The sequence below is a fragment of the Mastigoproctus giganteus genome, chromosome 2 (genome assembly GCF_048544385.1).
Source record: "Mastigoproctus giganteus isolate SK-2022 chromosome 2, ASM4854438v1, whole genome shotgun sequence".
NCBI classification, from domain to species: Eukaryota; Metazoa; Arthropoda; class Arachnida; order Uropygi; family Thelyphonidae; genus Mastigoproctus; species Mastigoproctus giganteus.
In genome coordinates, this window is record NC_143576.1 from 207152362 (window position 1) to 207178856 (window position 26495).

Sequence of the window (26495 nt, forward strand, 5' to 3'; positions counted from 1 at the left end):
AATGTAACATATTGTGATGGGACTAATACAGGACCAGACTAGCGATCTTTTAATATTTTTCTATAATAATGAGTTGCACAGTCACCCTCGTTTTGCGCATGACCTACAACAAGAAATTTGCATTGCATCACACTCCAATACTGGCACAACTCAAAAAAAGGATCACTATTGCACACAGACCACGCCCCATTCAGTCCCAAGGCTGGGGCACACCGAGGAAGTGCCACTGTTGACGATTCTCGGTGCAGTAAAAACTCGGATGGCATAATGACACTTGTGTCACGTAGCGAGATAACAGTGATCTCACTTTGTACTGTTATTGTATAAATGCAGAGTCCACTATCCCAACCTCATCGGTTGTATTAACTCAAAAATTAAGAAATTTGAGTTGTGCCACTATTGCAGCCAGTTCACGGCTATGCAGCAGAGAACCTTATCTTCAATTACATCCCGTAAAAAACTTGCATTTATCTTTAGACTTACACCTAAAAATTTGAAAATTACGTGTAACTACTGTATTTATCCCGTGAAGTTTGCACGATGAAGTTCGTAAATGAAATCCCTCTCGGAACACCAGTACAGTAGGCCACTATATAAGGTTACAGGTGCGATGATAGGATAACGCACAGTATCATTATGCTCTCATTAGTAATCAGGTCCGAGTCTGTGCATTTTGTCGTGAAGGGCGAAAATATAGTGCCTCATATATATATATATATATATATATATATATTATTTATAAGTGAACATTAAACTCCTGAGCTTTTCGCAAGTACTCCAAGGCAACCTGCCTATCCGTCTCAAGTATCGGCTAGACAATATTATTACTGTTAATAACTATGCTGGTATACGCTTTCCTACAGAAGGTGTTTTCAATGATGTTTCCTGCCAAATAGTGTTGTCTCCTTCTACGACCAAATTGTTGTAATGCCTTATATATCCTGCCTGCAGCACACCAAGGCGCACAATTTGGTAGTCTCCTTTTCGCCCACAAACCTTTCATCACGAAAGACAATGCAGTGATTGTCATGTTCGGTGGAAATGACTATTAAGCGAATGCAAAAGGATTTTAAGTAGTGATAAATTTTGGTATGCAGTGTTTTGAGGGTGTGTGGCGCTGAAGCATAACGAAAGGCTTGTGTATCTAGTGTCGGATATAACACATTCATTAATCACTAAAGACGAAATATCTTTAAAAATTCCATGTAATTGTACCGAAATATAAAACATTAAGTTCCACTTAAATGTATTTTTCGCTAAGCCACTGGTATGGCATCATCCAGGAAAACGTTTTTTTGAAAACTACTGCAACGTCACAGCAATGAAATGGGACAGCAGCAGCCTGATGGCGTTGGACTGATGATTTTTGTGTAAAAGACTCCGAAGAAAACATGACATTATGGAAATCCTAAATCACGCCATCCTTCTAACACTTTTGATTTTATGATTCAAAACTTGACATTCATTAATGTAGTACAATGCTCTCTATCAAAAAGCTTAGTTGTGTGGCGGCTTCATTTGTCTGTTGTTTCTTATTAACGTGACATTGATCGGATTACAGTCCATAATTTTCCGAATGTATCTGAGGCTAAAATATTCGGATTAGCAGAAAATATGCTGTTTACAAAAATAGGTCTGATTGCCGAAAAAATGCATATAGACGAGACAGGAAGATGGTTCCAAAGCAGAATAGTTGAACTCTAGAAGAACGTAGAAAAGGATAGTACAAGAAATCAGAATTAGCCTAACAAACAAACGAATATCCTAATGCTGTTAATATAACACGTTAAATGTCGCAATGTTTAAAAATAAAACTGACATGTGGAGCCACCAACTGTTTCTTTCTGCTGTGTACTTAACCAGTATGAGGAAATGAAAATTAAATTTTCACCACGATTTTTTATTTTATTTTACTTTTGAGAACCGCTCTAAGTGTCGTGAAGACCAGCTGTAAAAATTTTATTTCTGGTCATGATATACGTATATTGTTTCTTAATGCTTGTCTCATACCACCCCTTTACATTCATGCCACTTATTTCTCCAGCTGATATGAGTAAGTGAAGTTGCATGGAGTAACATAAAGAGTAATGATGTTTTACTTATGAAGCAAAACTATGCAATTTCAGTACGAGATAAAATTCGAGTTCCCCATGCCACCAAACTTAAACCGTACATGTTATTCAACGATCGGATAAGGCCATATGCTCAGTGAATGCTTTTGTTTGACGAGTTTGTGATATATACATATAACACATACACTGTATATATGTTTCAAGTTGTTGTTATGTTGTTATTTGGTTTTTAGGAGCATTAGCAAACTAAGGCCATATTGCTCCGGGGATATGCGGTGGTCATTCCCTGACCTTTCCGCATCCTCCGTATTTAGTGGCTCACGGGCTCGAACCCCGGCCTAATCAAGAAACATGTGCTACGCACTGCTGCTCCTGCCCACCTGGCTACGGGGGCGCCACATGTGTTTCAAGTGTTACATAACACATGAAATATTGGAATAGATGTAAAAGGTATGTCAGATCAGATTAATGCCATCAATTGTAGATTGAACATTATATCAGTCTGTAATCTAATTACTATAGTAAGAGTATAATTGGTACCATATAGGTACAGTAATACCCCGACTTACGCGAACTCGGAGTTACGCGGTTCTTGATTTTTTCGTTTGGCAACGCTGCCGCCCACTATCTTCAAGGTCGTTTTTCATATGTTATCGATATACGGTGCGACGGCGGAGAATGAGAGCGAAAGATGAACAAAATTCAACTTTGCTGCTTTTATGTTTTTTTATATCAGTGAAGGGGAAACACATTTCACCATAATAACGTAAAAACCAACACAATTGCAGCTATCGGTATGCAATTAGATCGAGTTTACTACCAGTTTATAACAGATTTCACTAGCAGAAACGCAACTGGATTTTTATTGTTTTATGGTAGTAACCCCTAGAAATGTGAGGTGTTAATAGTGTATCTCTGTCTTTATGGTGTTGTTTATTCAGTTGCTACATGCGCGCAGCTTTGTTTATGCGTATCAAGCGTGCCTCCTCGTTTTGTAATTGTGCTTTATTCCCTAAAAATGAGTAAAATACTTAATTAAAAGGTGTGAAAACGAAGCGTCCTGGTGAAGACACTGCAGATTCAGAGAGAAAAAGAAAAGCAATTATCGATAAACAGAGGCGGACTGGGTCAAAAATTCTTACCCGGGAAAATTTATAGTGGCCTCGTACTATGGTTTATGGCCAAATTCACACTGGCCCACCGGGGTTTCCCCGGTAAGGCTTATGGCCAGTCCGCCTCTGTCGATAGAGAAAAAATATGAAATTGTGAAACGCTTTGAGCGAAATGAAAGACCATGTGATATTGCACGTGCTACAGGCCTAAATGAAGCAACGGCGAAAAGCACATGACAATTGCAAACTTGACAGGTTGAAAATTGAAAAGGGCTCAATTGTAAAGGGCTTAAAAATTTTAGAAAACATAGACTCCAACGAAGAACGCGTTATAGCTACAAAGCAAGGAATAAAAAAATTATTAGCTTGCTACGAAGAAATTCTGCGTGAAAAAAAAAGTCTGTGTCGTCAGACGAATTTGTTAGATTTTATGAAGCCATCGACATTGAAATAACTTTTTAACGTAAATCATTTGTTTTTTAATACATATTTTGTATTAATATGTATAAAGAACTGCAATTTTATTAATATTTTTCTTCTAAACTAGTGTTTTTGTTAGTCCTTGGTCCCAATTAAGCAAAATTTATATGTATTTATATGCAAATTTGTACCCCGACTTACGCGAATTCGACTTACGCGATTTTCGTCGGACCCACCTATCGCGTAACTTCGGGGTATTACTGTACTCAAAACATAGGCATTGAAATAACTTTTTAATATGTATAAAAAAGTACTTCTATGAAGTACTTTTACGGGCCAAAAGCAAAAGAACCTATAAAGACTAAGATAGCCTGTGCTGGTCTACACTGCTATACCCTAGAAATAAACATATAATTAATAATAACGTAAACGTATAAAATAGAATAAAATAATGATTATGTAGCTAATTATTGATATTCGGATACACTGAATGGAACTTTTTCAAAGGTTCTATACCCCATTCAATATATCACAACAATAATTAGCAAGGCTATCTGCTTCTGCTTGTTATCTGCCTGTTTAACTAGGTCCAAATAATAAAGATAAAGGCGTTTTATGCTAGACTTTAAATTTAACAGCAAACAGGCAAGATAACAGCTAGCCCGACAGGTGGCTTTAACTGGTCTAATATCGATATTATTAAAAAAAAAAAAGTTTTACTTGAATACAACAATCAGTACTTAGTTGGAAACAGGGATTTTTACGAAGTTTAAAAATGTATTTCTGATGAATTTTTTTCTTATCAATTCGAAATATTATGCTCCATTATATTTGCATTACCGTATTCTTCAACTGTCACGTAGCTTTCTCTCTAGATTTCAAGGCCTTATACAACTCAATCAGATCTCCTCACAGGTGCCTAGTCTCCAAACGCTGCAATTTGCAGGACTTAAGCCTTTCTTCGTAAGAGTACCAATTTGTTCCCCTCACCAGTTTTGTTGCCCTTCTTTGTACTCGGTTCTAGCAACTTTATATCCTTCCTAAAATGATGCCTCCAGACCCGTACTTAGTACTCAAGGTGTGGCCTTATACAAGGGGATATCACCTCCTTATCCCTGCTAGCAAAAGTCCCCTATATCATTGACAAGATCCCATGACCTGCTCTGGTAGCCTGTCTGCACTGCTCAGAAAACTTCATATCTGACTGCACAATTACTCCCAGGTCTTTTTCATTCTCCACTACCCTGAGTATAGTACCGCACTGTTGGTACATTTCTCTGTCTGTCATATAGGTAGACTTTGGGTCCTCCTTCCGTATCTTACATGACTTCCTGGCTTGATTGTAATGAAAACATGGCTGAGAAGGCAGTATCGTGTAGTTCGGAAATTGAGAAAGGTAAATATATATATATATATCCAAAGCCCTTTCACGTATTGTACGATGCTCTTCTTTTTTCACCGGTAGTCGAAACGCAGATAAATTGAGATCGTGAAATTTCATTTAAAATGTTGTGCTTCAAGATAACTCGAGAAGTTCTTTCATTTCCACAGGACTACAATTTGATTCATTGTCGAAAAGATCTGTGGAAGAAATGTGGAGTGTAACCAATCCACTCATATTCCTTCACAGAAATATGTGGAAAGTAGCTTATCAAAAATTGTAGCATAAGTGTGTAATAGCTTCTTTCAGAACGCTGGACTTCTATGAACACTGTTTTCTAATTTCCTTTTCTTTACCACAAACTTATCTATTATAAATACAATTACAACACAAAATCAAGAATAATAATATTTCTACTCTACTGCTGGTACAGTGTTGTAGCTGGTACATTGATGATTCCAAATTTGTCTTTCTGTTAACAACACCAATATTAAATTGCCAAGAGGGAAAAAAAAAAAAAAAAAAAAACACGGAAAAATTCCCAGACCCACTACTAGCTCTACGAAATATTGCAAGAGCCACCATAATCTCCAGAACGAAATACAGTACAGTATTTTTAAATTATATTCAACAGTGCCCTGTTGAATATAATGCATAGACCACAGTCAGCTATGCCGCCTGTGGTCTATGAGAGCGGAAGCCATGCATCAGCAAAACTGGAAGTGGGGTGGTTGGGGACTGAATGTGTTAAATTTCCCACACGGGTTGGGAATGTCTGCTCTAGAATATAACGAACCTAATTATCTTTTAAGGTTTAGACAGTTTCAAGTAACTGCTTGGTAAAATCACATTCGGATTTTCCCAGAACACGGATAGGGTTAAAAGGATGTACAAAACATGTTAATGGGAAGCGTCTGCCGTCTCGCAGAACACGAATAAACAGTGTGGCTACCGGAAAATATGTCCCAAGGCATTTCGAACCGCAAATGCAATAGTATTGGGTCTCATGACAGTTAAAAGTGTTAAACAATTTCAAAATAATTGGGGGGGGGGAGGAAGAAGGTAATTTCATAAAAATTAAAAATAAGCAAGCTACGGATTTCAATAAGAAATATTGAGAAGTATACTGAAGTACTATGAATGAATTTTTTGGTAACAGAATGAAGCATTACAATTGTGAGGATATAGGTCTACTCGGTGATAATATTTTCTTCTCTATTAATGATTTAATTCTCAATTACTTTATAATTTTTTGTACATGTCGAGCTTAGCGTCTTTCTGTACACAGCTGTGAGCAAACTAGGTTCGTTACTTAGTACATCATTCTCATACTGTGGAGGTACTTACTTCACCACGAATTGACTTGCCTACCTTAAATAAAGGGCATAGCTCCAGAAGAATACTGTTTTTAATTTAAAATATCTCTCTCTCTCTCAGGGTAATTCAGAATTTTTTTTTTTTTTTTTTTTTCTGCTGGTGCAGCATAAGCCTCAGGCTTCCTTGTACCATACGGCTAATGATAATAAGATCACTGCACTACGTAACAAACCTAGTTTGCTCATAACTATGTACAGAATGAGTACATATGTACAATATGTACTCATTCTGTACATAGCCCGATATGTACAATAACTCTATATAGCTTTCATAGATTAAGGCTTTTGCCCTAGACTTCACTATGCTTATAATTTAATTTTTAAAATAATTTTTTTATTTAGTTTTTTTGGGGGGAGGAAGGGGGAATACAGTCTCAAGCCGCATTCGGAAATTATATTAAGAAAATTATGCATAACATAGTTTTTGATTTTTGTTTGATATCCACTTCACTGTGGTCAGTTACGCATGTGATTAAGAAACAGCGGCAGTTTCGTAAAGTGACATTTTGTTAACAAAAATGATTATTGTGGAGTTCTATCCTAATTAGCAGTTAACTTTTAACTCTATATTAAAAATATATATATATTCACAATTAACTGAAAAATCCATTTTTTTTTTTTTTTGTTTTTTCATAAACGTTATCACTCAATGAAAGAATCAGTGACACCCCTTGATAAAAAGATTGTTTATACAATAGTGTTTTCTTATTAAGAGAGAGAAGCAAAATATTACAAAAATCCCAAAGATCAAGGAAGAAAATAAGTATCCAAGGAACTGACAACGAACAGTTTTTTTTTTTTTTTTTTTTAAGATTGAAACATTCTGTAAATACAAGCATATCAATTCATGCATTATTTCAATTCAATCCCTCCCTTGTTAATCGTAGTACAATTTCCGATTTCAAGGTCGGATTACTGAGATTTGAAGCACCGAAGATTTCAACATTCTTTAAAAAAAAAAAAGGGTAAAGTCATTCTGTGGCTTATTCAGGAAAACAGCTGTACGAATCTGAGTGCTTTGTAAAAAAGCACTCAGATTCGTATAGGAAGTCTGATCGGACAGCTCTGACAATTTTTCTACGGCTCCAAAATTTTGGAAGTTTTTTGGAACATGATCCTAAGGCAAAGTGACTTCCGCATCCAGAAAGCACCCCCCCCCCCCACAAAAAAAAAATAATAAATAAAATTACCAGAAAGGATTTTCAGAATAACAGTAGTGGAGAAAGAAATATTGCCCAAAAGCGCAGTCCACAATACACTGCCCTGTCATTAATATCCGGACGGCTACCATATTCACAACTAACCTTTATTTATTTACAGAAAAACTAATAACATGTGCTGAAACCTTCAGTCTCCATGAGGACTTTATTCTCCGTGGAATACACACCACCAGTTTTTTTTTTTTTTTTTGTGTAAATGTTTTTTTTGATATTTTCCGCCATTCAAAGCGGCAGCCAATTCTATTTTTTCCCCCTATGACACTTCTTCTTCAGTCACATAGTTCCTTGGGGAGCTGTGCCCACTAACAAATTTCTCCAACTGCATCGATCATGTGCTATACGAGGGGCATCGCAAAATGCCACGCCCAACAGTTCACTGATCCCATCCTTACACCTAGTTGCAGGTCTTCCTTTAACAGCAGTTTTTGGAGTTGGTTTTGTTATGGTCTCTGTGGCATCAGATGTGGTGGTATGCCATTGCCTATCAATGGCCGATTTTGAAAGGGGCCGACTTTCAAATGACTGTCTCTCCTTATACGCAACCCCACCATCCAATTCATCCCAGAAGTTCTCTACAGAACTGAAATCAGAACTCCGAAATTGGCGCCTCCGTAGCCAGGTGGGAAGGAGCAGCAGTGCGTAACACACGCTTCTTGATTAGACCGGAGTTCGAGCCCGTCACCACCAAATACGGAGGATACGGAAAGGTCAGGGAATGACCACCGCATATCCCGGAGCAATATGGCTTAGTTGCTAATGCTCCTAAAAACCAAATAACAAACAAACAAAAGAACTCCGGAATGGACAGTCCAACTTTTCAACGCTCATGTACTCAAATTAATCCTCAAAACGATAGCATAACATGAAACGCTGTCCTGCTGATAAAGGTATGGGCCTTTCCCGTGCTGTCAGAACGTCAGTGATAGATTTCGTTAATTTTTATCAGATGAGCATCACGTGAAATGGGCAGAGAAGTGAGACAGAAGTATCTACTGTTTAAAAGCAAGCATTACCTAAGTTACAAAAGGCTTGTTTCAATTTTTTTGTCTCGCTCATTTTTTTGATCGTTCCTCTATATAATACATTTTTAACAATTTATACGAGCAACGCTAATAATAATACTCACCATTATACAATTGGGCTTTCCTACAGCCCATAAATTAACCTTTTTGTCCTCTCCTCCTGTTGCGATAACACGTCCCGATTTGTGGCCTAGGGACAGACAGTTGACGCTTGCTCCATGTGCAACAAATTCCTCTAAATGAAATAATAAAATTCTTCAGAACATTCCAATATTCTAATACACAATAATGTGTTAGGCAAATTGTTATACCTTAATTTGTTTATTTATTGAAAAAATATATACATAAAATCATGAAGTAATTAAAATCGTTAGCCAGCCAGTAACCTCCTGAGGATAACATTTCAGTATCACTGAAGATAAAAACTATAATATAAAATAATAACCAAGGCACTAGCACGGTGCAGTCTGAAATGCCTCATATACAGTATATATACTCGCGAACCAAAACATTATTATCACCCGTCTCCACGAGTGGAAGCATCCTACAGCACCTAGGAGTGACGTCACCTATCCGCGCAACATAGATAATTGCGACACGTGTAGTGTCTGTCAGTTCGTCAGTACCAAGCCCGTGCAATAGGAAAACATGTAGACATGTATAGTATCTTATGTCTACATGTCTTCCGAGAAGGGACAACGGGAAGAACTCAAGAGTTTTGACAGGAAATGATTTGTGGAGCTAGGAACGCATCTCGGCAACTGCAGACATTGTCGGCTGTTCGAGGTCCGCCATAGTGGAGGTGTGGCGGAAATGGTCCAAAGAGGAACACACAACCACCACTGGCTGTTAACAGTCAAGGTGAACAACGGTTGGCACGAAAACAGACGACTCACGATCCCTCAATTAACAGCAAACTACAACTAGAAGCATAGTGAAACGTATCCGAGCACACCATCCAGTGGACTCAATTCCCGATGGCCCTGTTCATATGTCCATATTGACCGACTGTCGTCGACACCTCCGCCTGCAGTGGGCAAAAAGCATCGTTCCTGGATATTGCACGACTAGAAAAGAGTTACCTGGTCTGATGAATCGAAGTTTGAGCTTATCATGTCCATGGACGAGTGCGTATTCAACGTCAAGCAGGTGAACAGCTGCAACCATACTGCACAGTTACGATATCAATGGATTCCCTCATGCTCACTAAACACACCTTCACTGGCAGATCCTACCTCGGCATTGTTTCGGACCAAATTTTTCCCTACATGGTGACTGTCTTGTTGAAAGAATCCAGATTACACTGGATTCTTTCAACAAGACAACCACAAATGTCACAAGAACCGCATTGTGCAGAAATAGTTATAGGATCATGTCCAAGCAATTCCTGTGCTCCCATGGCCTACATCAATCCCACTGAACATTTGTGGGATGCGGCAGAATGCAAAATTCGTCAGTGCCTCGCTCAGGGACATCCTTCTGTCTAGCTGGTGCAGGATACCTATGACACCTTCGACGGTCTCGTGGAGTCAACGCCACGCAACGATAGGTGGACATAATTTGTGGTTCATGGGCGTAAATCAAGGAAAGGAATAACGGCACTACTCTGATATCAGAACCACTTGTGGTTTTGTTATAAGTAGTATTTTTATTTTGACATGAGAAGATTTCACGAATGGAAGAGAAAGAGGATCACAACTAAAGGGTGTAACTTCAGGTCAACGAAACCGAGTGCTAGAACACAATAGTTTAAAAACAAAACTTAAGTTCAGCTTATCTCTGCGTTCTTTGGCTCTAAAATTAATGAACTGCTACAGCACATGTATACATAAAATTTTCCATTAATACAAAACAAAATAAAATAAATGACACAAATAAAACTATATATATGTTTTATTTGACAAAAATAAATGTTTGCATGCTTATATCCTTCTATTATTCTATTACATACATATTTCAGAAACTTATAAAGGCTTTTCATTATAGCTAACTATATTTTTTCTTCATAATTAGTTCTTATTTTTAAACTTCCATATACAGTGAGATGTCGATAATCTTAAATAATTAAAGAACAGAGACGCAACCAGAAATTCAAACTGGGAAGTGCAAATTTTCGGTGTTGCCAATAAATAAATCTGTGGTATACCTGCTATAAATAATTTCTTTTTTATGCCACATACGAAAAAAAAAAAAAAAAAAAAATCAACTATTAATTTACCTTATACAACTAAGCCTGGTTCCCATTTATTTTATCACAGTATCTTAATCTGGATAGTAAAACAAATAAATAATAATAGAGCTTTTGTAATAAATAAAATTAATCTGAATTAATATCCTTTTCCACTGCATTCTCAAAATCTGCATTAGCATTTCTTACCCCACCCTGAGTAATTTTATTGCGGATTAATAAAATTACTCAGGGTGTAAGGTTCAATTCACTGAGCACTGTGACGAGTGTTTATGGTCGTCCCACAATTTTTTTTTGGCTGTTACTGAGTTTATCAAATTAGTGGTTATCAACTTGGTCAACAGCGACTTAAATATAGAAAATAATGGGTAGTCTAGAATTGCTTCTTTGAACAGATCCCACAGAACAGAATTCAAATTATGCCTAAGGCGACCACAATTTCCCTTAAGAAAATTAAAACCTTTACCCATAACAACAGTTCTCTTCAGCTTATGTCCCAGATCACTACGACATGCTCACTTCCTACTAATGGTCTCTTAATGCAGAAGCTATGAATATTAGTTGAATCTTTGTTAAGAGCGGGATCAAGAATATTGTTATCCAAAGGGGTAATCGATCGAAAATACAACGGAGAACTGGATAACCCCGGACATTTAAATTTAAGCAAATACAAATATTATTCCTTATAAATATATTCATTAAAAAAAGTGCACAGTGGATTAGCAGCCATGCACAGTGTGACAAACTCAAATAGAAGATTAAATTAAAATATAACATTTATGTTTTATTTTTTAACAAATAGTTATTTTTCTTGATTGGCAAAGCACATAGAATAACCTCAAACATCCTAAGCATGATTAATTATTTTAAAACCTCTGTTTCTTTACACCTAACGATTTCTTTTGATTCATTAGATGTAAATTAGCGTTCAAGACCCACGATTATTTTTTTTTTTTTTTTTTTTAATTCAGTACAAAGCAGGATTTACCGAAGCAGAACAGCGCAGTCACTCCAAGATCATGGGGAATCGGGACAATTAATGTTGATTCAGGGTCCCCGTGAAATCTTATTTTTAGGAACTTTAAAAATGTGACGGGAACCCCAGACTAAATTCAGCATTAGTTCAGTAGTTTCCTTTGAATCCACTGCCTGCCCATTTAAGCCCAGTACATCTATTGCGTTGTTACTGCTCCACGATGATCCCTTTGAAAAGACTGGCGATCAGAATTTCATTTTTTTGTTGAGTTTTTCTTTTTGTGACTAGCGCCTTATAGCATCAAACAGCGTTGATAAATGCTATAATATTTATTCAGTCCATTTATTTTTAAGCTTCTTCATTGTTTTCTTTAGGGTTTGCGGTTGTAGGTTGCTTATATAAATGTTGTTAGAATCTATAAGTAAAAGAGCTTAAAAAAAAAAAAAAAACACACACACATTGTGATGCATTTTTCATGTATTTAAGTAAAAGTTTTACTTGTGTCTGTTATGTGGTACTGAAAAACTAAAATTATAATGTCACAACTAGATTAAATAAACTTTCTTCGAGGTTTTTGCAAATGACACCCTAGAGACAATGTACTAATTGTGAGCTAAGATTGTACTCTCATCTATTAACAAATGTTAGATTTCAGTGATATCCAGGGTTACCCAGTTCTGTCTTAATGTTGTGAGGGTGGTGGCTCACCCGAAAATCTCCGTTGACCGTGGAAAATTAAAATCCTCCATGATAATACAATCATGGATGATTTTAATGGTATCTGCTTGCCCATTCCAAATTGTCAAGTGTAAATTATTATCGTATTCATCAGGCTCATTGGTCTGCAAAACACCTAATCTCATTTTTGCTGTCATCATTTGTGTCACACCAGACTGACTCAATATTATCTTGACGGTTCTCAGCTTTTAAATATACAGTACTATTTTTGAATCGACATGCTTCGCAACTAAAAGAATAAAACCTCATTTTCTGCCATGTCTGCATTTCATGCACACACTGCAATTCAAATTCTGCGCCCATATATCAGAATTATACCATGCTTTCCATATTCCGCTAGTAGCGCTGCGACCCTATGTGCCGCTAGTAGACGAAATAAAATTTTCGGCACTAAATGTTGAATACTGATAAAAGTTAACAACCAGAAAGCAATGTTGAAAAACATTTTGGCGCGCTGCTGAACTGCCGTCCGTAGGCGACGCCTACCTCGCTTATCTACTTGCGCCGACCCTGATTCCTATTGTATCTGAATAGTTAGCAAGTTTATATTGTATTTCATCTATATTATTAGTGGTGCATCACGTAGGACGATATCTACTAAAATATATAACACTTTCAATGTCCCAAAAGATAGGCCAGCTGTGTTAACAGCTTTAAAATTTGACGAGTAATTGCACTAGCATATCTGAAAATGCATTCACACTTTTTTCAACATCAGGGAGAGCGCATGTCTGGAGAATGCCAAAGGTAGCGCATCATAATGACTGTCTAGCGCCAACCGTCAAACATGGAGGATCAACAATGGTTTGTGTAGCAATATCATGGTATTCTTTAGTCCTATCATCATCCTGAACGGGTAAATCACTACCACTAACTACCCTGAGTGAAGAAGCATTGCTTCCCACAAACGATGACATGTTTTTTTTTTCTTGTTTTTTGGTAGTTGTTGGCGCATCGGCTTCTGTGGCCATAATGCACCTCCCAAGGTTTTTGCAGTACTTTGATCCAAGCCCGAAGCGGGATTCGAATCCGCGACCTTTGGGTTGCCAGGCAGGCACTTTACCCACCCGGCTAGCCCGGTCGGCACCGACGATGACATATGTTAAGATGATAATGCTCAATGTACACAGTCAGATGGTCCAATCTTGGTTTGAGCAGCATGAAACTGAGGCTAAGCATCTCCCAGGGCTTGCGCAATCGGCAAACTTAAATGTTGAGCCATTGTTGGCATATTTGGAGAGGAGAGCAAGAAGTAGACTTCCTCCACCTTGATCACTCAAGGAGCTTGAAAAGTTTCTACATGAAGAATAGTCCAATATTCCTCTTAAGACGGTTCAAGCTATATTTTAATCTATTCCAAGCAGAATGCAAGTTGTCTTAAAAGCAAATGGTGGCCCAACACCACATTATTGTATACCAGTAATCTTATCAGAAGTGTTTTCATTATTTGTTTAGAATGTTTTTTTTTTTTTTTTTTTGCTAGTGACCAATGTGAAAATCCGTAATTCCATAAACAAGGTATTTAATAGACGCTAGAGAATAAAAAAAAAAAACAGAAATATTTAATTGTTCTAATTTTAGGGGACAGATCTTATACTGAAAAACGTAAAAGAATATAAAATACAACCCACGCTGAAATATGTTCGCAAAGTTCAAAGGAGGTAGAATACTATGTTAATTCTCATTCTTTTCTTACTTTCCTAATAGTTACAGTTCTGGGGTTGCTACAATTAAACTTTAAATTATTGATGATCACGTTCTCTATGTGTCCCTAAGTAGACAGAAATGACGCATACACAGCTCGCCAGAAAGTCTAGCCAAAACCAGGTACAGTATTAAACTGAAGGATAAATGTAATATGCCAGGCAATAGAGACATTTGAGAGGCCACTTAATCAATCTACTCGTAAAGAAAAACATGAGTATTTATAAATATTCCTAAAATTTTCTAAGGAAAACCTGTTTAATTCAGAGGAGCAAAAAATTATGAATTTCAAATAAAGGGATTCGAATTATCCGATCTCCAAGGACATTACCGGTTGGGTATTACGTAACGAAATCACTTAACATTTACGATTACGTAAATGGGCAGGGTACAGCTCAACCATTATAAATGTTGCTATTGCAGTTCTGAAATTAGGTAAAATTACTAATTAATCGAAATTAGTCAAAACTTATTGTAATCGTCAGTTCCGCGACGTCGAGTGAAAAGGGGCACGAAGAAAGTTAAGCTTCAATGAAAAAAACTAAATTCTCTGTTGAAAGCAACACAAAAAACTTTAATATCCTCGTAGGTAGCAACAGTTAGTACAACCACCTCTCTCCCCACACCAGGTGAAAAAGGTCTGAGGTTGGCAGGGTTGTTAATGACTAAAGATAGTACGCAAGTGCAACAGGATCTAGAAAAGTTGGACAGATGGGCTGAGAGGTGGCAATGAAGTTTAACATTGACAAATGCAAAGTACTGCATATGGGTAGCAGTAACCCCATAGTAACGTACCAACTGTACGGTACTACACTCAGGGTAGTGGGGAATGAAAAAGATCTGGGAGGTAATTGTGCAGTCAGATATGAAGACGAGAGTTCAGACGAGCTGCCAGAACAGCTCAAGGGGTCTTGTCAATGATATACAGGAATTTTGCTAGCAGGGATAAGAAGGTGATTATCCCTTTGTAAAGGGTCAGGCCACACTTTGAGTACCGCATACAAGTCTGGAAGCATCATTTTAGGAATGATGTGAAGCTGCTGTAACGAGTACAGAAAAGGAAGACGAGATTGGTGATTGGAACAAAGGGTTGCTGTTACCAAGAAAGTAACAGCTTGCTGTTAACAAGAAATTTCTGCAAATTTCAGTCTGGAGACTGAAATTTGCAGAAGAATCAGATCACCTCGCTGGTGCCTTACCAGCGAGGTGATCTGATTGAGGTGTATAAGGCCTTGAATGGTTTCAGAAAGCTCAATGCTGATGGGATTCTTCCTCTGATCAGATTTCGCACCTGAGGGGGGGGCATGAATTCAAATTGAGGAAAGACAGTTGTAGATGTGCGGAAGTTTGCCTTTAGTTGGTTAATTGCTGGAGCAAACTTCCATCTGTCGTTATGTAAGTTGATAGCTTAAATAAATTCAAGGAAGAACTAGACAAACGTTTGGAGCGAATGGATGGGTGAAATGGGAAGGGATTTTTTTTTTGGCTGATACTGTATAGGCTTACTTTCTTGCATCATATGCCTCTACTAATGCCAATACTTACAAAAATTACTCTGTAACTGAATATACAGCCAATTTTTAGCTAATTTCCCCTATTGAAAGGCCGTACAGTAGTACGAGTATATACAGTACTCACTTTTTCCAGTTTCCAATATGAAATTGCTAGTTCTTTGAACACTACTTTTTTTCATAATTCGTTTTGGAGGACATGAGCATATCCGCGGCAGTACTCTGATATAAACGAATAATAATAATAATAACAAATCGTCTGTAAATAGCAAGTGTATTCTGTGGTGTATTCTGATTTGCCTGTTTTCTGGACGAAAAACAGGAATTTCCAGAAAAAAAAAAAACCATGCAACGCTCGCTTGAGACCAGCTAACTAAGGAAGATTGTGAGGGGGGGGCATAAAAATTCCTCGCGTCATTGATGGGATTCGACCCTTTCCATCCAGTGTCAAGAAGACGGTGCTTATGTGTACTGTGCTACCGCGAAGTCTATACAGTTCTGGCTTTGGCAGATTCTGTTGAGAGAAACCACAATGCAGCCATGAAGGGACATGGACCCATCCTGCACTGTATCAGGCAGGATGGGTCCATGGACTCAAGCCATATTCTGGTCCTCCCATCAGCATGAACCAGGAGGCCACACCAGCCAACGTTTTCCAATTCGCCAATGTTCATTATTGATCTTCCTGAACCCACTGTAACTGTGCCTTCTTGTTTTTTGCTGATAGGAATGGAACCCGGTTAGGTTGTCAGTTGCAATATCCATCCGTGACAAGATACGAAGTGTTGTGCGTTCTGAGATGCCTCATGGTTATTACTACTGTTGTAGTGGGCTATTATTGACTGTAGCCTGTCTGTTACCCTGCACAAATCTGCCAGCTTCCGTTGGACTCTTACATCAACGATCGATAATGGCTAGATATTATCTGGTTATTCATCATATATACATGAAAATCTCAGCAGGGTTACAGTTTCCGAGATACTTATATCAGCGCGTCTCGCGCTGACTAACATATCACGTTCAAAGTCACTTAAATCATTCATCTGGCTATTCTCGCTCTGAATTGCAAGCACGCAGCATTCCTACGGTACTGTCCGCCCGCTTTATATCGTATGGTACGAACCTGTGACGCTGTTACTGAGGGAGCGCTCCATTTCACGAAAAGGGTAGGTGCACCTAATAAAGTGACCACTCAATGTGTTATATAATATTTTAATGTTATCCTTCTGCTTTATCAAAAATTTTGCGACCCGAATTAAAACTGCACTAGGTAACAATTCATGGTAAACTCAGACTCCATTTTCAATAAATTCAATCAAATATTTTCCACGTTTGCTCAAGTGATAACCCGGGAAGAGAGAGCATATAAACAAAAAAAGTATTACGGAAGAATAGCAAGAAAAGGCACACACAAGAATTACAGTGAAATGGAGTAGGAAAAAATTAATAAAAAAAACCCCTGAAGTATGTGTGAAAAAGGAATTTAAAAGCCAATAGCAAGGAAGCCAAAACCATATTCACTGGTCAACGAAATCATATCTAACAAATGTGGATAACTCAATGTCAACTCAGTTAAAAGTTCTAATCCAGGATATTGTAGTACTGTATAGCCATGACCTGTCACATCCCTTTCAACTGACTTCTTAGCCCAATGAACTCTAACAAACCCTTATAAAGGCAAGGATGCAAAGAAACCGGATGCCCATCTAAAAATAGCTTTTTATCAAATCTACTAGAATACAAGAATACACGTGGCGAATATTTCGCCAAAACAGTTTCAGAGAAGAAGTAAAGTAAATGCAAAAACCTTTCCTTCGGCTCCTTTCGCAGCTAGCTAAGGTGTCTGTTGGGTAGACTCCAGTAAAAATGCAATTTAATAATTTTTTGCATGTATGACTATATCGTCCTTTAAAAAAAAATTACAATCATTGCACAAAAATTATCTGGACCTGGAAACTGAAATACTACGTAAAGTTGCCCATGGGCAAAAACGCCAACTTTTTTGAAAGCTTGACACCGAGATTGAATGTGATGACAAAAGCTAAAAATTGTCTTCTCTTCAAAATAAACGGCATAGGAGCTAAATCAATTCTCGGGATATGAAAATCGGTCTAAAACTATCTATGATTCGGAACCAGTTATTTTAGTTACCAAAATTTTTTTGTACTTCTGTTTCCCCCCTTAATTTTACTGCTAAATAAAAACCTATTGCAAAAGGAATCAGGTCAAAAGCTTGTTTGGTCTTTGAGTTTAAGTTCACAGAGCGTTCAGGACGGAGGGGCATAAACAAATCATTATATACATACTAATAAAACGAATAGCAAAACGATTAAAAATAATAATATAAAAAAAAAATCAAAAAAAAATCGAGCAGTGGTTGAGAACAGCATACAAAGCACTTGGATGTCAATCGTAATTCTCCATTATTTGATTCAAATTGAGGGGAAATGACACCTCTACATTACTCTACGATATTCATGTATATTGGCAGACAATAAATGGGGTTTTCCTAACAAAGTTAATCTCACAAAGAATGTTCGCATTGAACTATTAGTAAAATTAATTTACACAATAGAAATACATTTGTGGTGGTTAATTTATGTATCTCACAGGATTTCATCTTTTAAAGAAATTGAAACACTTATTTACAATGAGAAGAATTACATCACACGGTACAGTATTACTATTATAACAAAGTAAAATATATTGCATACAGCTACACTTAAATTCTTAGTGCAAAACGCGGTTAACATCATTATGTATCAAATTAAACAATTTTGAATGACGTAAAAAGTGTTCAATTTTATGCATCATTAGCAGATCACACCACGGCTAATTTATATTTTGAACGCTGCTAGGACCTTTTCACCATACTCAATATCAAACAAATTTCATGAAAGAGAATAGTTTAAAAAAAAAATATATATATATGGATTGTTAGTGAAACACATAAAAAAGGATATTTTCTTCTTGCAAAAATGATTTTATTTATTTATTATTAAAGAAGCCATCTCCACATGGAGACGGCCATGGATCGTCTGCCAGCGTGCTGATAACAATACACAGCACCAATATAATACCCCCAATTTTCTGAATATTATTACAAAAAATCATCACATGTGATTAGGCAGTTGTCAGTTGTTTTACAATACCAAGACTTAAACGAACTAGTGCAATCAAGAAAACGCCGTCCTTCCCCCCAAAACAAGGAAAGATATGTGTTCATTTTGTCACCGCTGAGAGCTTGCTCCTGGATATGACTGCTTCCAGTTTCCATGTTAACAAGTTTTTTAACAAGCAAATCAACTCCTCTGGCGCAGAATTCAGACAACCAGTTTGTAAATCAATTCGTTATTGTATCCGTTATATCACTATCCATATGAAACCCATCAGAACTTTTTGCTTTGCCCCCTCCCTGTTAAAAAACTAAATTACGGAAGAACTCAGATGGAGAAAGATTGTTATTTATTTATTGTTTGTTATTTAGGAGCATTAGCAACTAAGGCCATATTGCTCCGGGGATATGCGGTGGTCATTCCCTGACCTTTCCGCATCCTCCGTATTTGGTGGTCATGGGCTGGAACCCCGGTCTAATCAAGAAGCGTGTGCTACGCACTGCTGCTCCTGCCCACCTGGCTACGGAGGCGCCAGATGGAGAAAGAACCACACTTTAATGAGGATTAATTCTGTTAATGTGTTCAGTTTAGCTTTCGCGGTTCACAATCATGTGAGAGAACACTCTCTCGTGCTATAAGACAATGCCAACACTCAAGCATGCTTAATCTTTATTACCAACCGCAAATAAAAGATTATTAATTACCAACCGTTTCATTACCTCGTTCAGCATTTATGAAGGTGCTTTAAACAGTATTGGAGGATAAAATGAGTACAAGCCTCGGCAACCAAAAAAGTTAATGTACGCATTGCGTTACATTTTAGGCGTTCGATTATTGTTCTTAAATTAAATGACTTCTTTTTTTTTTTATGATTAACAGAATTAAAAAAAAAAAAAAAACAGAAGTTAATAGAGCTATCACTCTATCAATTAATTGGTAGAATTATAATCAGAACACTTAATTACACTATTGTTTTACGTCCTCTAAATTTAGCCATTCAGTTTAATTACACTGTATAATATTTATTACTCTCGTCTGGAACTCAGTTATTTTAGTTCAATTATTTTTATTTTATTTATTTTTTATTATTATTTATTTATTTTTATTTTTGGAAAACTTTTACTTTTTTCACATGTTTATTATTTAAAAATCTTCCAAATTTTTAAATAATAAACATGTAAAACGAAAATAAATTTTAAATCTGAATGAATTTTATTCTGCTAGTTTCTACAAAAAATAAATAAATAAAAAAATAATAATAATAATAAAATAACTTAAATTGAGAAGCCTTGGGACTAGGGCATGATTTATGGTACTATTCATAACAGCCCAGATGCAAGTTCGGCGATACCCTGGGAGGATATAATTTTCGGAATTCTTAAAAAATAAAATATATATTAATTTTAGAAAGTATTAGAGAAAGGGTGTAATGATCAGTACATAGGTGTTGCCTAGGAGAAAGGTGCTAGAAAAATAATAAGAATGAAAAGAAGTAAATAAAGAGAACAAAATAAGAAATTATTTCTAATGTAAAAATTAAAGATAAGTAATTATAATTAAATTAAGTCATATGCATTAATGTACAAGGAGGTTTAAGATTTAGATAACCACCAAACTATAAAAATGGAGAACTTGCAAAGTCTAAAAAGGTTGGGATATAAAACTAAAATGTACATTAATATGAATAAATAATTAAAAGAAATGGATCATGGCTAACACATCTTCAGAGGGTTACCGCCATCATAATCTGTCCAGGATAGCGTTTCAAACATCCGTACCGATGTACACAATAAAGGATATAAAAGTGATTAGAATAAGGTTAGTAGAAGAATTTAGCATATCATCAATATAGATAAGGGGGAGGATAGACTCTACGCTACGTGAATGATAACAGAGTTTATTTTATCAGATAATAATTAGAATGTACTTGAAAACTTGACGGATGACTTAAAATGCAGAATAATGTCTGTTGCTGAAATGTCATACGATAGAATCAAACAGCATACCTGTGTGGGAAAAGAGAAAGAACTAGTAAAGGTAAAAGGAAGCAAAGATAAAAAAGGTATTCCAAATTATTCTAAAGGTTACTGAAAAGTGGTAAAGAAACTGATAAAGAATAATATAATTTTAAGTATTTTTCACCAACCGTATGTTGAAATGACAAAATAAAACGAAAGCGAAATTTTGATAACTTTATAATAACTTTTGATAACTTTATAATTAAGCTTACATTTACTATTTACAGTGGATATAAAACAAACAATTAAAATATCATAAAATACACCAGGTTAAAAGCGATAAAATATCTGTAAAACATTTGCTTGATACTTCATTTGTTTTACAGATATTTTATCGCTTTTAACCTGGTATATTTTATTATATTTTATGATATTTTAATTGCTTGTTTTATATCCACTGTAAATAGTAATTTATTGTAAGTTTAATTATAAAGTTATCAACATTTTGGCTTTCGTTTTATTTTGTCATTTCAACATACGGTTGGTGAAAAATACTTAAAATTATATTATGAATATACCCAATCCCAGAGGCCTATTTGGAGAACTGATAAAGAAGGACAAGTACTCAGGCGTGCTGGAGTCATCGGAAGCCGACCTCTTAATAGAGGGCCTTGGTATTAATACAAATTAACAATTTAATGCCAAGGCCCTCCTATTAAGAGGTTGGGTCTTATGGCCCCAGCATACACCTTCCCACCACAAGCAATTTTCCTGAACTAAGTGTCCTGTGTAAATAGCCATCCCTGACAATAAGCAGACCCAAACAATATTGATATACATGTATTATATACACTGCCTAGCTACTTTGTTAGGGCATCCAAGACCCTAATAAAGTAGATTTGAACAAATTACAGGATATATGCAAACCTCAACAAAAATATGTAAATCGAAGAGCTCGGATAACGTGTGCAGGAAAGCAGTAAAAAGTCGTGTGACCCGGCTAGCACTAAAATCAGTTAGACCCGTGGTTTTCAACTTTTTTAATAACGGCACCCCTACTCAATTTTCTGCCAGTTAGATCCGATTCGCTCTATGTATATATCTGTGTGTGTGTGTGTGTAAAATATTAAAATAATGTATATAATGTTATATATTTATTACAATAATATAATTATAAAAATTACATTTCATAACACAAATTGTATACACTGTGCTGCCACTTTATTAGGTACATCCCTGTTGTGCACACAAATGGTTTGTTCCAAACGTTGCAAGTCACATGACCACAGTTGTGGATATAAATGCAACAGAACAACCTTTCTAGTATCAGTTAAGCGTACAAACCGTAGCAAGAATGGGGAAAAGGAGTGATCTAACGGACTTCGAACATGGCATGGTGGTAGGTGCAAGACGTGCTGGACAAAGCATCTCTGAAACGCCAGTTCTCCTGAACTTCTCACGCACCACAGTTTCAAAGGTGTATCGACAATGGTACAACGAACAGAAAACATCCTCTCAACGGCACTCCTGTGGAAGAAAATCGCTTGTTGATGAGAGAGGTCAGAGGGGATGTCTAGAATTGTGCAAGCAAACAGACGGGCCACAATGTCGCACATCACGTCAGAATACAACCTTGGTGCGCAGAACAAAATATCGCAGCGGACCACTAGTCGCACTTTGTCACGAATGGGCTACAACAGCCGACGGCCACATCGCGTACATTTGTTATCAATGAAGAACAAAAGACCACGCCCCTGTGGGCACAGCAACACCAGCACTGGACTATCGAGGATTGGAAAACATTTGCTTGGTCTGACGAATCGAAGTTCCTGGTGCATCATGTTGATGGAAGGCTCAGAATTTGGCAAAACCAACATGAATCCATGGACCCCGTCATGTCTGACGACTACTGTGCAAGGTGGTGGTGGGGGCAGTGTTATGGTGTGGGGAATGTTTTCTTGGCACACGTTGGGTCCATTGATAACCATAGATTCACGTCTGAATGCCACATCGTACCTAAACATCGTTGCTAACCAAGTGTATCCGTTCATGTTGACAGCTTATCCTCAGTCAGATGGTTACTTCCAGCAGGATAATACGCCGGTGCAGAAAGCCCGAATCACTATAGAATGGTTCCAGGAACATGACGATGACTTTTCTTTGCTGCAGTGGCCCACTCAGTCCAAAAGGATCTCAATCCTATTGAACACCTTTGGGATGAGCTAGAAAGGGCTGTTCGCTGCAGGCCTACACCTCCGTCGAATCTCAAGGAACTGCGTGACACACACATGTCTGCATGGTACTCCATTCCTGCACAACGTTTTGAGCATCTTGTTCAATCCATGCCTAGACGAATTCAGGCTGTTTTGAAGGCTCAACACACTACTAGGTAGGTGTACCTAATAAAGTGGCAGCACAGTGTATATATAATTTTATGCTTTATATAGAGATACTAAGTAAACATCAATTATAGATCACCACAAAATTAAAGATACTGTACACCTTTTTATAATGAAATAAACATATAAATTAAAAAATAATAATAAGTTTAAGTAACTTAAACCCAAATTGCGTGACACCCCTGGAATGTTATTGCGGCACTCTAAGGTGCCGCGGCATCCCGGTTGAAAACCACTGAGGAGCGGAAGGATATCAGGAGCTTCAAAAGAGGCATGACAGTCGATACGCGTTTAGCAAGTGCTACAGCAGAGAGGATAGCTGAACTTGTCGAGCGTTCCACAAGAGCCATTCGAATCTTTTAACGAATGAAAAGTAAACAGAAGCAATTGCAATCTAAAATGTACGGTGAAGAAGCGAAGTGTTCGACGCCTGCAGATGATTACCAAGTGTAATCGTCGCCGAACGATGGAAAATTAACCTCTGCATTTAATGGGAACATCACAAGACATCGCTATACGCACCATGCGAAGGATTTCCTACAGGAGTAGGAGAGCTTCAGAGAAACTACTGATCTCAGACATAACCGAGAAAATATGGCTGCGTTGGTGTCAAAACAGCAAAGACTGGACAGAGAAGATCTCGAGGCAAGCCATATGGTCCGATGAGTCCCGATTTATGTTTTCAGCAACGATGGAAGAGTGCAAATATGGAAGACACCAACCAAGATGCTGGAACCATCCTGTTAGGCACCAACAGTGCAGATTACTGGAGAACGCGTAATGGTGCGAAGCATGTTTCTGTGATACATCTTGGTCCTCTGATCCCACTGGTGGTATACAATGGATACTCTAACCCGGTACCTCTTAAAATCCCATCCCCGGGCAGGGGAGGGAGGAGACAGGTCTCTGTCTCCTCTCCTCTCCTCCCTGCCTGCCTGCCCCCCCATACTTCGTCTGGTGGGGCTCGTCTCCACTGACCTCTTTGGGTTTACCTATTCTATCGTCCCTATTCTTCTATTTGTTTTCCCCCCAATCTTCAGTCCCCCCTCACTAAACCGACCGAGTACACCCCTTAACAATGTGGCCAAATTCTAATCAACGTCTAAATTCTACCGTTTTCTTGTAAATCTCCTTTGGCCAAATTCTAGTGTACACTCCCCCCCCCCCCCCACACACACACTTTTTTTTTTAGGCCTTGCCACTGAAGTCCTTGGAAATTAGGTGGTGGAGCCTGCCAGAGTACTTAAATAATCTACTGGGTGCCTGACCTGTCTCCGCGTGGTAAAGTGTGGGCAACGGAGGGTCCCAATAGGGGCATAACAGCTAAATGGTCAGAGAAACAACAGAAAACATAACGTTACACAACAGACCACTCCCCGCACACGTTTTAAATCTCTGGCCTTCACAGAGTTCTGTGTCACTCACAAAGAATACAACGCGGAAATGGGGGAACCCCTGGAGCCGTCAGACAACTAACACACTTTGGTGGGCACGATGAAGGTCAAAGAAAATGTAAACTATCGTTGAGGTCAGGTACACACAACAATATTGCATGTCTATCTTTATGAACAAGAGGCACCCCTTAAGATGATAATGTAACCATCCACCTCTCTAAACATGTGATAGGTGTGGTACGAGAAAGACTTCCAACATCTCACAGGTAAGCGCAACTTTCGGATATCAATCCCACTGAGCAGCTGAGACTGGGCCGACATAGAAATAAACTGTACGTTCGTCAGCACAATCTTCTGCTCGCATCTTTACAGGATTGATGGCACATTTGTGACATGAATGAGCCAATGTTCCTCGCGTCACTTTTCAGAACTTCACTGACTCCAAGCTACGTCGTATCAGAGCAGTGATTAGAGCCAGCGTCGGTGCAACACAATAGCTCATGGTCCTGATAAAGTGGCCAGGAAGTGCATATATACGGAGTAGTTATAAAATAAGTTTCCCCATTCAGGAGACCCTAGTGTCAAAACTGTTAGAGATAGCGCTGTGAAAATCGGTGGGTATGTCATTTAGGGTATGGGGAAGCGATTTGTAGAAGAAAAAAGATTAGTTCAAATTTTCGCCACCAGTGGAGAAATTGGCACTGTAAACATGAGATAGAATACTTAACTTAAGATTAGATTTTAATATCAGAACTTAGAAATCGACAGATATTGTTCTTTCCTTCACTTGAGATGGCATTCTGAAAACGGAGAACTGCGTGCGACACAGTTTCCCGTACCATCCCATTGAGGATGTTGGCTACATGCTCTTTAATGCTTGCTTTCAAATCGACAAGCGTCTGATGCCACCACGGTAAACTGTCTTTCAGGTATCCCCGTAGCCAGAAATCACAGGGATTGAGATCAACTGATCGGGCTGGCCAGAACTGCAGAAGGTCTCTACAAATGATGTGATCATTTCCGAATGTTGAACGGAGCAGTTTCTTCACTTGTCGACCAACGTGGGGAGGGGCACCATCTTGCATGAACACTACAGTCTCCAAGCATTGCCTTTCTTGCAGAGCGGGAATAATGTGATCTCTCAGAAGAGCGCAGTACCATGCACTAGTTACTGTACACCTCAGGGAGCCATGAGGTGTAGACTCTTCAAAGAAAAATGGTCCGATTATAAACTCTGCTGTGAATCCACGCCATACTGTAACGTATGGACTTTGTAGTGGTCTTTCATGCACAGCAGATGGACAAGAATATTCGGCAGTTTTGTTCATTTACAGCACCCCCATGAAGAGTGAAATGTGTCTCAGACCACAAGATCATTCGAGCCCATGTATCGTCAAGTTCCAAAGGAGCCAGAAATCGTAGAGCAAAGTCTAGTCGTTGTTGCTGATCACAAGACTTTAGTTCTTGCACTACGTAAATCCTGTACGGGAACCAGCATAAAATTATTCGAAGCACTTTACGTACAGTAGACCAAGGAAGGTTCAAGTCTCTTGACACAACTCTGGCACTACTGACTGGTAGTGTTTCGCATTCTGACCTGGAGGCCATTGCAACGGCCACTTCATCCATTACCTCCGTTCCGATACGTGGTTGTCTCCTGCCTGGATTGTTGTTGTTTGTTTGGTTTTTAGGAGCATTAACAACTAAGGCCATATTGCTCCGGAATATGCGGTGGTAATTCCCTGACCTTTCCGCATCCTAAGTATTTGGTGATGATGGGCTCGAACCCCGGTCTAATCAAGAAGCGTGTGCTACGCACTGCTGCTCCTTCCCACCTGGCTACGGAGGCGCCTCTCCTGCCTGGAATTACATCTAACTCCCCGGTCGCTTCAAATTTCTTTATTAGTT

The 26495-nt window shown here is 38.0% G+C and overlaps 1 protein-coding gene across 1 annotated transcript in view; it reads right to left on the reverse strand.

Moving 5' to 3' along the window:
* Nucleotides 1–26495, reverse strand: part of LOC150090009 (katanin p80 WD40 repeat-containing subunit B1-like) — a 331620-nt gene that overhangs the window by 236729 nt on the left and 68396 nt on the right. The window contains exon 2 of the mRNA XM_090368931.1: nt 8708–8838. Within this exon, the coding sequence (XP_090225057.1) occupies nt 8708–8838 (131 nt within the window). The remainder of the gene's footprint in view (nt 1–8707; nt 8839–26495) is intronic.